The sequence below is a fragment of the Lissotriton helveticus genome, chromosome 2_1, assembly GCF_964261635.1.
Source record: "Lissotriton helveticus chromosome 2_1, aLisHel1.1, whole genome shotgun sequence".
NCBI classification, from domain to species: domain Eukaryota; kingdom Metazoa; phylum Chordata; class Amphibia; order Caudata; family Salamandridae; genus Lissotriton; species Lissotriton helveticus.
Window position 1 is genome coordinate 1,385,675,543 of NC_136059.1, and position 14,199 is coordinate 1,385,689,741.

Sequence of the window (14,199 nt, forward strand, 5' to 3'; positions counted from 1 at the left end):
ATGTGGGGTCCCACTGGTTTAACAACTATGAAGAGGACCTGGGCCACATTGGGGACTATGGTGGCCAAACGAGAGATAGCCCAGCAGTGGGGAGCAGAGGCCCCACCGAACTTGGCCTCCTGGGAGAGAAGTCTGGACTGGTGCACGTTCAGAGAAAAGACGGTATACACGGCAGGAAGATGCCCCAAAAAGTGGTCCATAGTGTGGTCTGGGTGGAACGCATATAGAGGAGGGATCTGTGTGGCCCCGGTACATGCCTCAGAGGAGGAGCCGTTATCGCCCTGTCCCAACTCAATGGATAAAGTGTCATTATTTGTGTAATGTATATTATTTTGCTATCGTCACCACTGTGTTCTCACACTATGACTGTCTTTCTTGCCGATTGTCATTCATGCCATGTCGATTTGTTTTTTCTTTTTCGTCTAAAACAATAAAAAGATATTTATCCCAAAAAAAAAGTACAAAAAAGCTTGCCTTCTTGTAAGGGAGACAGTAATGTCCAATAATGTGTGCTCTTGGATTCTGCAAAAAAATGGCATGTAACTAGTGTCTTTCTTCTCTGTTTTAAATATATTAACAATATCTTGGTTCCCTACTTTTAATTCTGACTGTAGAACCTTTTTCTCAAACTTCAGTGAATAGATCTCCTGCTCTAACATTACAACATCTAATATCCAAGACATAGTAAAATGAGAATATGTTGCTGAAGTTTAATGAGAACATATCTGTCAGAAACCACTAACCATGTACTCGGAATCCAGTAGGAGTGGTGCTCTCTTCACATACAACGAGAATATGGGGACCAGTATTTGAAATAGGGGAAGGTGATAAAAGGGAAAAAAGACACTAGACACTCACTACCAATCCAACTCGTTACTTCCGCTTGGAATGGACATCTGCAGGTCGAAATGGTTATCTAAAGGCAGCCGCAGATATCTTAGTAACCTGCCATGAAAGTCTTGCATCTATTTGTAACTGTTAGAAAGATAGACCTTACCTGTATCTCTGCAACCAACTCTCTGTGTTCCGATACGAAACTTACTATTTCTGAGACTGAAGCAGAACAAGAGATAAGAACCTTTAATTATGTTCATCAATACACCTGTGACAGCATTCGTCCCAGAATACACACCAAAGAAGAGGCTGAAATTATTACTTGTGTGTGATCATGAAAAGTGCTGCAGGAAAATAAACAACTGCAGCAAAGATCATGAAGCCTTCAATTCTGATTCTTGGCAACTGGACTTTGGCAGCATTGATTGACTGTATCTCTTCAAGAAGAAAATAATATTTCAAAAAGAATGTGAGGAATCTGTTTATTTCAGAACATAGCAATATTATTTTTTTTAAGAAACATCAAAGATGGTAAAACACTTGAACCAATAAAATATGTCAAGGATAATGTCACATAATGTTGCGCCCTGGAAACAAGATTTCTTCTGGAAGACTCAAAGGGCCTCAAGGTTATCAAAGTCATTAGAGTTTAGTGCTCTTAGGATCCTAAACTCTGTGATGCAGCTTCTGATTATAGAGGTTCGATAGGCACCTGTGGCCGCAAGTCGGTGCATTCGCATTGCTCCTTCAATACTTGCTCAGGTAGATTGCAAGTGGAAGTCAAAAGGGGTGTTTTTTTCTGACAGACTTGGCAGCATGCTGTGAAACCTCTATCTTGGCAGGAGGAGCAGGCCAGCACCAGCTGACAGCAGCGTGATGTCGAACAAAGTGTATACTGGTCCCACGGCCTTCTGCAGTATCGACATTCTGGGAAAGAGAGAAAGCGATAGACCACACAAAAAACACAACCAGATGAGCAGGTAAAACTGCAGTTACTGAGCATTTCTAAAGTCATAAATGTAATATTATGTACACAATTTAGTATATATATTATATGTAATCCAGATAATAAACAGAAATAGTATGTCAAAGACATACTAAAGAAGTACTGAGGAAGAAATTAAAGATTTAAGGAGGAGGAAGGGATATGATAATAAAATAATACATTCTAAATATAAAACTTAGCATTATAACTATACAAATAACAATATACTGTAAATAATTGTCCAGTTAACAAGGTGGAATCTCATATTGAGGACAAGAGTATTCATGTTAACCTATATTGCAATTGTTTTCCTTAAATGTGCACCATGAAAATCACGGGAGCTTGACAGCTGCCTCGCTTTTGCCTTTTGACACCCACCATGGATTCATGTTTTTACTTTATGAATTCAGGAGCCATATTTATTTTTTAATTTTCTTTTAAGTAGCTTTGTTGAATTTTTACATATTGAAAATTTCTCACAGGAAAAAACCAGGTTTACTAAATAATTCTTGATGATTAACCTCCCAACCACTGTTTTATGAGAAATTCATTTTGACAGGGCGATATGCCCTAATTCCGACACAAACTCATGTTTTGCCCAAATCGGGATTTGGAGTTTCAATCTATTTAGCACATGCCTATAGTGTTTTTCCCATACCGTGCAAGTAAAACACGGATGTAATATGAAAGGGAAAAACGGATCAAAGGGGTAGACTTACACAAATCGGATGCACAAATGACGGTTATGCATGTCATGCTTCATTACTAGAGGAGAAACCCAGAATGGTGTAGTAATTGGACACCTGGTGGTATACAATTTTTGGTGGGTGTGAAATTACCACGTGAGGGTGCAGACCAGTTTGAATGAAATCCTTACAAAACAATGTACACTTTGATTTTTTATTACATAACTTGCAAACTCGGAGATGTTTCACTGGACTCATACTACAAAGACTGCCGTTAAAAAAACCGACTAACATCCTGAGAACTGGAGAAGGACTATGTCAGACTGGAGAAACATACCTGAAATGATGTCCCCATTTGAACAGATAGAGTATCTCCCGTCAAAAACAAAGAGCTTGCCCCTGTAGTAACCATCAGGGAACTGTTCAAGGTACTTGTGGATGCCGCCCTTTAGCTGGTACACTTCCTGGCACTCTGCCTATTTGACAAAGGGGGGAACCCCAATAGCACGGTTACATTTTGTACAGCAAAACAAAGTCCTCAGGCTTAAAACGATCTATGCACTTCTGGAGTAATACACAATTTAAAATGGAAGCGGACACTGGTGAAGGTCCAGAGAGAACATATGCACATTTTTAAATGAGCATCCCTCTCTCAGGGGGATTTTATAATGGAGTAAAACTATTTATTTCAGTTACTGTTGGTAAAAAGGCATTTGACTCTACAGTTTGATAAACATTTCCAGAGATCAACAACTCACACTTCTGAACAACAGGCGCGTCTCCATGGTATGACAAATAAATCAACAACTCCTGTAGGTTAGGTAGGCTTAGGAATCTTTGTCAAGATGGCATTATTCATAATAAATCAGAGTTTAAGACAGACTGAAAAGAATAATAAACAAGCATTTACAATGCAATGGTCTCGGCAATATTATAGTTAGAGCTGTTGGCATTGCTCTTTTAAAAAAAAAAAATGTTTATCCCTAAATAAATGGCATTGTCATTTCTATTGGCAATAGCTTAATTTTTTGCATATGTGAGACTTATTGCATTAGCAGAGAGAGAGTGAGGTATTTAAATAGAGAGTGAGGTAGTGAGAGAGAGTGAGGTAGTGAGAGAGAGAGTGAGGTAGTGAGATAGAGAGAGTTAGGTAGTGAAAGAGTGAGGTAGTGAGGGAGAGGGATGTTGTGAGATAGTGAGATATAAGCAGAGAGTGATGTTGTGAGGTATTGAGATAGAGAGAGGTAGTGAAAGAGAGAGTGAAAGTGAGTTAGTGAGATAGAAAGAGAGCGAGTGAGGTAGTGAGATAAAGAGTGAGTGAGGTAGTGAGATAGAGAGAGAGAGAGAGTGAAGTTGTTATGTAGTGAGATAGAGAGTGAGGTAGTGAGAGGGGTGGCAGGCAGGTGACCACAGACCTCTTACCTTGATCCTAGCTCCTATGCCTTGATGCCTCACAGTTTCCGCGGCGTGCCAGTGAGGCTGTGCAGAAGGTGACCAGCAGGAGACCAGACCCTAATCTCTTGAGTGCAATCATACACGGACAGCGGGGCAGAAGGCAAGAAAAACACGAGTGCAATCAGGGGGAAGAATCTATCAATGGAGCAACACTCGCCAACGAAAACAGTTAGCAGTGCAAGCTTGTGCAAGTACCTTTATGGAGGGAAGCGCTCCGCAGATAGGTATATGTTGCACCATGCCTCCGCTTAAACGCACACCTTGCCAAAGCACCTAAGAATAAACGCAAGCACTGATCCCAGGCTACGCATGTGCAAGCTGGCCTTGAGCATCAAATGCAAGGAGGAGCGGACGCACAAAGGCAAAGTAGGAGAGCAGTCAGGTACATACAGCTCTTGCAGAGCTTCACATGTACATGGCCCGGGGTCATGCTTTCGCTGAGTGTATCCCGAGAGCCGTCAGAGAGGCAGCACATGCTCATTACACTCATTGTGTGATACGTTACAGCATTGCACTGATCACTGGAAGGTTGCATGCTATGCTGAAGCGATGACGGGCGATGACGGGCGCCAGTATCTGGAGGGAGGAGAAGGGGGTTGTGAACAGCATTAAATTGGAGGGGGGTACAGATGTTCCAGGGAGGGAATTCCAGATGCAGGCTCCACTTTCACAGAAGCGCCCGTATCCCGCGTCTGACACTGTTCCCTTGGTTCATCGGCGTGAGCCGAGGGTTGGCAATGTGGCCTCAGTGCCTGAAAGTGAGGGTCCTTCTGGTGGGCGGGGCGTAGAATCATGAATAACATCCTGCAGTGCACGGTCAGTCAGTGAAGGCTTCCCCGTCCCTTCAGAGCTGGCCCACTGATGATTCCTAATTGCAAAACTAGAAGTACCGCAGCTGCAGGGAAAGTGCACATCGAACCAGATGGATTGGGGAAAGAGGCATGTGACTCACTGGATCGCAGACTGGGGAGGGGTGTCTGCAGCTGCACAGTAAGAAGAAGGGAAAATAAACGAACATGCGGAGAATGACGGATGGGCTATGGGCAGTTCTCCAACATGGTACACAGGGAAAGGTCGTGCCGATGTGCCCTGGTGGTTGAAGTGAACAGGGCGTGACTCGCCAACCCATGCAGCTTTTTTCCACGGGTGGCTGTACCTGAGCAGTTGATCCCTTTGCCGCCCTGGCCTGCTATCTAGAGGCGAACCATGTGTCCACAACAACCGGTTCCCTCGGCGCTGAAGAGTGTGCTGCTAATGGAAGAAATGCGAAGAACACCCAGGCGTGCTAGGCCTAGCCGCTACACTGCCTCTAGGTGCTAGGTGCAGCGCTTAAATGCCACTAACCCCGGGACTTCTAGCTGTTCCTTCCAGTCTGGATCGGAAGGTCGAGTACACACAGCAAGAGAAGAAAGGTCGACTGTGTGCCTGTAATATGCCATGCGCAGGTACGGGGTGGGAGTGATGTCGGCATGGCGTGTACAACTCTCATCAGCCCAGCCAACGCTGCTTCCTGGAATTGTGCACTCAAGGCCCTTGACGAGTCTGACACAGGCTTTCATTTCCAATCCCGTGAAAGGCTCCCAGCCCAAAAGTTGAGTTTCAGGCACTATACCTCACCCTGGCATTCCAGCCGTTTTAATCAAAGGTGTTGTGGCATTCGTTGTTGGACGCCAGGCTGATGGACACGCAGGACACGGCCAGCACCAGAAGCACCCAGGTGAGGCACAGCGGTGCCTCCGCCATGGCGGCCCGGAGGTTGGGGCGGGGCTGTGGGCCTGGGGTCTCAAGCTGAGCACAGAGCGCCACCGCCTGTCTCCTCCTGCACAGGGTGGCCCTCCAGTATGCCCGGCCCACCCAACGTCCTGTGTCTAGGTCTGCCCTCAGCACCCAGTGCCTCTCAAGGACATGTTGTGCGCCGCAGCTGCAGATTTCCTGTCCCCGTCTGGGAGCCGAGGTTTGGGACGCAGAGTCCTGGCACCGCATTGATACTGTCACAGTGAGCGAGTGCAAATGAGCAGAATTCCCAAACTCTTGTTTTTGCCGCCCTCTCCCTTCTGCCGCCCTAGGCGACCGCCTAGTCTGGCCTAATGGTGGAAACGGCTCGTGCTTTGAAGTGGTAAAATAAAACCAGCCTCACAGAACACCCACGCAGGTACACATAATATGAGTGGCTTGCACAACATTAACCACACAGACCTGATCGGCGAGAACACACACATGCGGAAGACAGGCACCACCCAAGTCTGTCTCCGAGATAAAATGAACTTATGTTCCGCTGAAATGCAAAAAGGAGGAATCCTCAAGGAGAAGTGGACGCACTATCTAGTGTAGCCCCAAAAGTGAGAAAAAGACCAGTGGGGTTACTACAATGGAGTATCAAAAGAAAGCACATTATTTTCACATGTAAATAGATTTTTAATACGTTCAGAGCGCTTTACATAGCACCAATTACGTTACACAAGGACACACATTCATTTTGTGAGGCACGGGGATTTGCCCAGAATCACAGGAGGTTTTCGCGATATTCCCGAGACTCGAACCGTGTTCCCCAGGTCCGAGGTCGAGCGCCCTAGCCGTTAGGCCAACTCCTCTCTTCTTACCACTGAATGCAGGAGCAGGTTAACTGAGTCATGCCTTTCGTTGCAGAAGCAGCATGTACTATCTATGTTTGGGTGATGCTACAATGACCCATGCTTATCACATGTGGTGTACTTGTAGGAAGAGAAAATAAACTTAAGCACTTTCCCTCCCTCGATGCTTCGATGCACCAGAAATGCTTTAATATCAACGGGAGGCAGGCGAGCGTGGGTGAAATAAAAGAACCAGCGTTTGTCTGGCGATCCGCCCATCCTGCATAAAGAGAAGACTGCGACCTGTGTACTTTTGAGAAGAGGGAGGAACACTACAAGCTGCTCTACCAAGTCGCACAGATGAGAGAGTGCGTGCCCTGGGAGCAGGCAAGAGCACGAGCAGCGTTTTGAGTTGTGGGAGGCTGCTTTCCAGGAGGACAGCACCTGGCCACTGCGAGCGCGTTCGCGCGCGCGTGGCCGGCGCAAATCGCCTCCTTCGGCAGAAATGCGCGCGGCCAGGTGCTGTCCTCCTCGGAAGCTGAGTGCAAATGAGCAGAATTCCCAAACTCTTGTTTTTGCCGCCCTCTCCCTTCTGCCGCCCTAGGCGACCGCCTAGTCTGGCCTAATGGTGGAAACGGCCCGTGCTTTGAAGTGGTAAAATAAAACCAGCCTCACAGAACACCCACGCAGGTACACATAATATGAGTGGCTTGCACAACATTAACCACACAGACCTGATCGGCGAGAACACGCACATGCGGAAGACAGGCACCACCCAAGTCTGTCTCCGAGATAAAATGAAGTTATGTTCCGCTGAAATGCAAAAAGGAGGAATCCTCAAGGAGAAGTGGACGCACTATCTAGTGTAGCCCCACAAGTGAGAAAAAGACCAGTGGGGTTACTACAATGGAGTATCAAAAGAAAGCACATCATTTTCACATGTAAATAGATTTTTAATACGTTCAGAGCGCTTTACATAGCACCAATTACGTTACACAAGGACACACATTCATTTTGTGAGGCACGGGGATTTGCCCAGAATCACAGGAGGTTTCCGCGATATTCCCGAGACTCGAACCGTGTTCCCCAGGTCCGAGGTCGAGCGCCCTAGCCGTTAGGCCAACTCCTCTCTTCTTACCACTGAATGCAGGAGCAGGTTAACTGAGTCATGCCTTTGGTTGCAGAAGCAGCATGTACTATCTATGTTTGGGTGATGCTACAATGGCCCATGCTTATCACATGTGGTGTACTTGTAGGAAGAGAAAATAAACTTAAGCACTTTCCCTCCCTCGATGCTTCGATGCACCAGAAATGATTTAATATCAACGGGAGGCAGGCGAGCGTGGGTGAAATAAAAGAACCAGCGTTTGTCGGGCGAGCCGCCCATCCTGCATAAAGAGAAGACTGCGACCTGTGTACTTTTGAGAAGAGGGAGGAACACTACAAGCTGCTCTACCAAGTCGCACAGATGAGAGAGTGCGTGCCCTGGGAGCAGGCGTGAGCACGAGCAGCATTCTGAGTTGTGGGAGGCTGCTTTCCAGGAGGACTGCACCTGGCCACTACGAGCGCGTTCGCGCGCGCGTGGCCGGCGCAAATCGCCTCCTTCGGCAGAAATGCGCGCGGCCAGATGCTGTCCTCCTCGGAAGCTGAGCCGCTAACTATAGGTCTCTGGCGACTTCGCTCGCTTCTAGCCGAGACCTAAAAAACAAGATATGACCTTGAACCCAGAATTTAAGAGGCTCCGAAACGAATCATAAATACTGATATTATGAGACACTGAAGAACCGAGGATGTTGAAATGCCATTATTAACATGAAGTACAGTCGGTGTCAAGGATGTCAGCAACATAAGGTAAATTTAGAGTAATAAATACCAAAAATGGTTAACAGAAAATCGGCTCACTGCATGGATCAGACTGCAATTGCACAGAATGTTATCACAGGAGTCTAAGCAGTAGTACACAAGGCAAAAACCTGAGTTTCAGTGGGGATCGTTTTTATGTGAGTGGAAATGATTAATCTATCAGCCATTTGGTAATATTAGCCCATTCATTTTACACATAGTATATTTCCACGTTTCTTTTTACCAAGCAAATCCAGCAAGCATAAATCATGCCCTGGGCTGTAAAAATGTATTCCTAACAGTAGATGGATACTCAAGTATTTGGTTTGTCGTAACCAATAAGGCTCAGTGAACCTATATGGTAGCTAGACATTATTTTCCTCAGCGTGACTTTACATTATCTCCAACTGTGGAGCAATAAAGCTGTGGGCCAAGATCGTATTTTCTTGCTAGAGGACCAAAACAATTCACTGAGCCATGTAAATGAATATAAAATTAAAACATGGAGAATTAAAAGGGAGTGGCTACAGGATAGGTACAGGTTTATCCACTTACAATCTCTGTTCACCAATTTAAATCAGTTAATCATCTCCAAGTGAAAGAAAAGCAGATGCATATGGGCACTTCATAGAAGTTAGAAACAATAATTGAATTTATTGGCATATCATGCTATCCCATCGAAGATACTCGGGGCTCTCAGTTTACAGTGCAGTCAACGACACACAAATATAAAGTCGACATGATTAGCCTGGGATCACCAGGCATGAAAATGGATGGAGAGCAAACCCATCTCCCCTTCTGGATTAAAACACACTCAAATTAGGAGAAGAACAAATATCAATTCAGTGCCAGCTTTCCCTTCTGGCTGACAGTCCCACTTTACAAAAAACTGGAATTTACAGCTATTTTCATAAAGCAGAAGGCCTGAGTCGTACACATGCTATTGTTCTGAATATTGTGATTTCCATGCTGAAATATATTTTACTTACATTTCTGACGCATGCATGTACTTCATAATCATGTTTCATAAAGTCTGTGCATTCGCCAATTATGGGCTTCGACCAGTTAAAGCACTTGGAGTTCCCAAAAACTCTGCTTCAATTTTTTTCTTCGCTCGTGCTCGCCAACGTCAAGTTGGCGAGCGAGGAAAATCCACCTCCCATCTCAACGTGGGCAGTCGGATTTCTCAACGCGGGCAGTTGCGGATGGCCGCTTTGAGAAACCTTCCATTCGCATTGAGAAAGCTACTGCTCGGGTAGAAAATCCACTCGAGTGGCAGAAAGGATGCAGCGCCCTCTTGCGCTGCACATGGTGCCGTTCGCACTGATTTTACAGGGTGGGACAAATACCCGGCACTGAAAATCAACGTGAACGGCGTGACCAAATGCACCCCGGCGTTTGCGGAGCGCCACGTATCGCTGTGGGTTTTTTGGTCACTTTGCGGAGTTCCACGTAGCGAAACTCCGTGAAATCCGCACAGTCCTAATATGTGGAACCACACTGGGAAGACATTGCAAACTTTAACTAGAAATAAAGAAACAGAATGCTTATTTAAAACTTTCGGTGTCATTTACAAAGTGCCTGCTAAAGCGACCAACCCAAATGGCGTGATAAATGCAGAAAATATCAAGAATTAAAAAAATTACTTTTCTCCTTTGTACTAGTCCAGAGAACATGTCTCACCTTAGACCGCAGATAGGAGGAGGCCCGCTCGCAGCGGATCCCTCCAGTGCAATACATCAGCACCTTCTTGTTCTTGAAGAGATCCAAGTTTTGGTTCACATAGTTGGGAAAGTAGCTGAATTTTCTGATGTCTGGAGCTATGCAGTTCTGGAACTTTCCCTAGTGCAATAAGCAAAAACACTGTTATGAAAAAAGCACTGGTGGCGAAATAAAGCTGCTAACATGGAAGAAAATTTGAGACCTTTGCCTCATTGTGTATTAATGTGACGGCAAAAACTCAAGTAGATAGGATTATTTGTTCTCAAACTGATCCGGGAGATGATTCTTCAGTTTGAGCAACTATTATCAGGATACATCCATCTTCTGAGTCAGGTCAACGAGAAACACTGTTAAGGAGGCACTACAATTTCCACCTCCACACAACGAGCTTCCACATTACATGGTCACTTTCCAACACACTACAGTGCTGATTTTAAAGTCAATCCAAGTGGCATGCGCAAACACCTCCTTGACCCTCACCCTTTCTCCCAGCACACATGGAAACGTGTGGTGCCTACAGCACAAAAAAAATGAGATGGGATAATGATCCTCTCTCAACTTGAGGCTTCAGACGTTAAATCTCAACTATTAAGTAACAATTCAGGAACCAATCAATTGTACACTAACTTGGACAACACAGAAGTTCCAATTAATTTCACTGGTAATGATATAGTATGCTTCATGTTATAGTGCTCTTTTAAAACTAAAGCAGCTAGAAGCAATAATAAATGTATACATATTAAAAGATGTGTTCTCAGTGGAAACAGTTTTTGCTTAATGTCTTATGCACCTATTGTGTGGATTTACTACATTCAATTTCGTTAAGTTGCTGAATAATAAAAAGAAAGCAAGTAATCAAAAAACTTTATTGGGAATGGGGCACACTATATAAGATTCAGTAAAGAATGCTTATGATGTGGCTTTGTTACTAACCCGCATTACATGGTTATTTTATTGTTTTTGAGTAATAGTGAATCTGAGCATCATCAAAAAAGATAACATTAAAAAAAATAATTGATCCCCCTACAACTGGCAGGTATCAAAATATTAAAACAGATGAAACGTGTGACCATCACAAGCCTGCTGTCAGCAACAAACAGATACCACAAGCATTTGAAGACCAGTACACATCGGAAGGACTCGGACAGCAGCTGCATTTATCACAGACACATTAACAGCCACTAAAGTATGATTTAGGCTCTGCGAATTGTACGCTGGAAGAATTGTCCAACTTCATACGCAAAATGACACGATACTGGAAAATATGTTATTTTCAAAAAATTCTGTGTGCAACAAAAATACATAATACGTCTGTTATATTTGTTTAGCTAGATTCCATTCTTAATACATTAAACCACTCACAGTAGGCAGACCACGGTATTCGGTGTATATAGGTGCACGTGCAAATGCAACCCCCCTCTAAAGGGGCACATACAACAATGAGGAAACATGACGAAATATACATGTGAGTAAAGATGGAATAAAAATGCTCTTATACACCTTGGGGTACAATGCATGCCATTATAAGGTGGAACGTGTGTACACCTACACAAAAACTTAATCAGAGGGTCCTAGGGAATATCTATTTTTAAAGAACAGGTAGTTTTCTATCTCCATTCTACAACCGGAAAAACATAATGAACCTATCGGTCTGGAAACCATAAGACATAGATTAACTAGAATGCCTTGGTCAAAGAGAAGAGAGAGCATTCATTAAGTAGAAAAGAATCATATCAGCCCACATAAGTGGCGACACTTCATCATCTGGGATTTGTGATTGGTTGCACCATTTGTGCAACCAGCAAGAAATGATATCAAAACTATGCTTGCTTTGTACCCCAGTGATCAGTACAGCCACTAGCCAGTTTTGATCAGTGGTGCTGAAGGTTTGCAGTGCAATAAAGTGAAACAAATATAGTGCAAATGTTAAAATTGGCTAAAAGGATACTGCGGAAACTTTAATAAACACTATCCTAGTGTTAAATCTAAAAACAAGAGTGCTGACTGTTTGAAAAATAACTGTCATATGCGGCGAAATGGCAGGTCTACATGTTTCAGCCACATGGATTACTTCTATCCAGGCTTTCGTCAGGACCAGTACAACAACGCTACTGCAATAATGTGAAATATAGTGCTTAACAACTTAAATGGTTGGTACAATACAGCCTACCATATCCTGTGACTCCCATCAAATGAGCGAATAACACAGGAACCTTGGATTCATTCCTACAAACCAATATATAATTGTAAATTATAAAAATGTTCTCTGACCTAGAACATCCAGAAACACTGTTGCTCAATATCTGTTATTTAGAAAATGGCCTTATTGTCCAATTCACCACTCATTTAAAAAATATATATATTTTTATTAACATGAGGTCATTTATCATAATCAAAAATTGAGTATAGCATAATAAGCATTAATGATACACATTCTTCGTATCCAACAGTGATGGGTAAGATACAGCAAAAGAGTAATAATACAAAATAATACAAAATACAAGATGAGGCCAAGCTTTACATAAAAGTTCCGCAGATTTTTTTCATCTTACAAAGTGATTGAATCCCCCTAGCTTTAGCGAGTAGAAGCTCCATATTATGTATATCTTTGACCATACCCCACCATTCCAGCACAACAGGTGGTAATTTTGAGATCCAGGCCCGGGCTATGGTTAATCTAGCACAAGCCAGTAGTATAGTTATTAAATCCTTCTGGTTAGAGTCTCTATTCTGTCCCCCTCATTAATACATCTCCTGCTGTAAACAAGATGGGTCTATCTCGTTTTTGTGATAAAACTTTAGCCACCCCCTGCCAGAATTCTCGCAACATTGTGCAAGAATAAAACATATGTTGCAGATCAGCCGCCACCAGATCACATTTCGGGCACTTAGTCCGATCGCTAGAAGTCATATTTGATGCCCACTTGGATATTCTTTCAGGAGTATAATATAAAAAACAGATAGTTCTATATTGCTGTAATCTTAGATTATATGAATGCACCGCTTTACAAATAACGCTGAGTGCAGATGAGACAGAACTGGCAGATATATTATACACCATTTTCTGTCTCCAACGTGCAGCTATTCTTCTACAATCACTTTCCTTATGAGAGTTAAAGCTTTTATAACCAATGCTAACCATCGATTTATTCTCCCTTCGATATATACAATCCCATATACTTGAGACCAGTATTACCATAAGTTTCAGCTTTCGTACAAAATAATCACCAATCTGGTAATACTTCCATCGCATACCCTCTACTAAATCATATATATGCTTCAGTCTCTCAAATGTTAAAAGACCCTTTGAATTGTATAAGTCTCCTAGGTTTACAATACCCAGATTGGCCCATTGTTTCCCAACTCCCTCGTTAAATATTCCCAGGAGTGCTGGATTGTCCCATAGAGGAAATTTAGGATGATAAATCGATATTTTATATTTATTTAGGATAGCTCGCCAAATAAATACAACAACACGTGCAGCATTGAATTTAACACTTTTGTAGTAGTTGGGGTCATTAACTCTGTATAGAAACATCTTAGTTCCTTCTCCTAACATAAATGCATAATAGAAGAGATTATTACCTAAACTTACTAAGCTTCGGATACGACCAAGAAATGTTGACCAAAAATATAATTTAAAATCTGGGAAGTCAAGATCTCCTTGACTAAATGGGAGTTTTAATAATTCAATTGCACGCCGTGCTTTATATACCCCCAGATAAAGTTGCTGAGAATACCATCTAAAGGTTTAAAGAATGAGTTATTAATACGTAAAGGAATGGACCGAAACAAATAAAGAAATTTAGGAAAAATGTTCATTTCAATTAAATATACACGACCACTTATGCTCAAAGGAACCTTATGCCATTTTTTCAGCAAATTAACTGTCTCTTTTAATAATGTTTCATAATTTAATGTGACTACCTCTTCTGAATTAGCAGAAATTTTTACCCCCAAGTAGGTAGCTGCTTTACAAACTCCTTGTATCATCATTGATGGTTTATAATTTACTACTACTTGGGTTTTGTTCGTGTTTAATCTATATCCCGAGACTGCCCCAAATCTTCTTGCCTCTAATATAATCCCTTTCATGGCTTCTCCT

The 14,199-nt window shown here is 43.0% G+C and overlaps 1 protein-coding gene across 1 annotated transcript in view; it reads right to left on the bottom strand.

Annotated features, from left to right (window-relative positions):
- Nucleotides 1-1,302: 1,302 nt before the first annotated feature.
- Nucleotides 1,303-14,199, bottom strand: part of TSTD2 (thiosulfate sulfurtransferase like domain containing 2) — a 232,568-nt gene continuing 219,671 nt past the window's right edge. The window contains exons 8-10 of the mRNA XM_078676324.1: nucleotides 10,056-10,214; nucleotides 2,843-2,981; nucleotides 1,303-1,761 (exon numbers count right to left, since the gene is read on the bottom strand). Of these exons, the coding sequence (XP_078532450.1) occupies nucleotides 1,526-1,761; nucleotides 2,843-2,981; nucleotides 10,056-10,214 (534 nt within the window). The 3' untranslated portion in view covers nucleotides 1,303-1,525. The remainder of the gene's footprint in view (nucleotides 1,762-2,842; nucleotides 2,982-10,055; nucleotides 10,215-14,199) is intronic.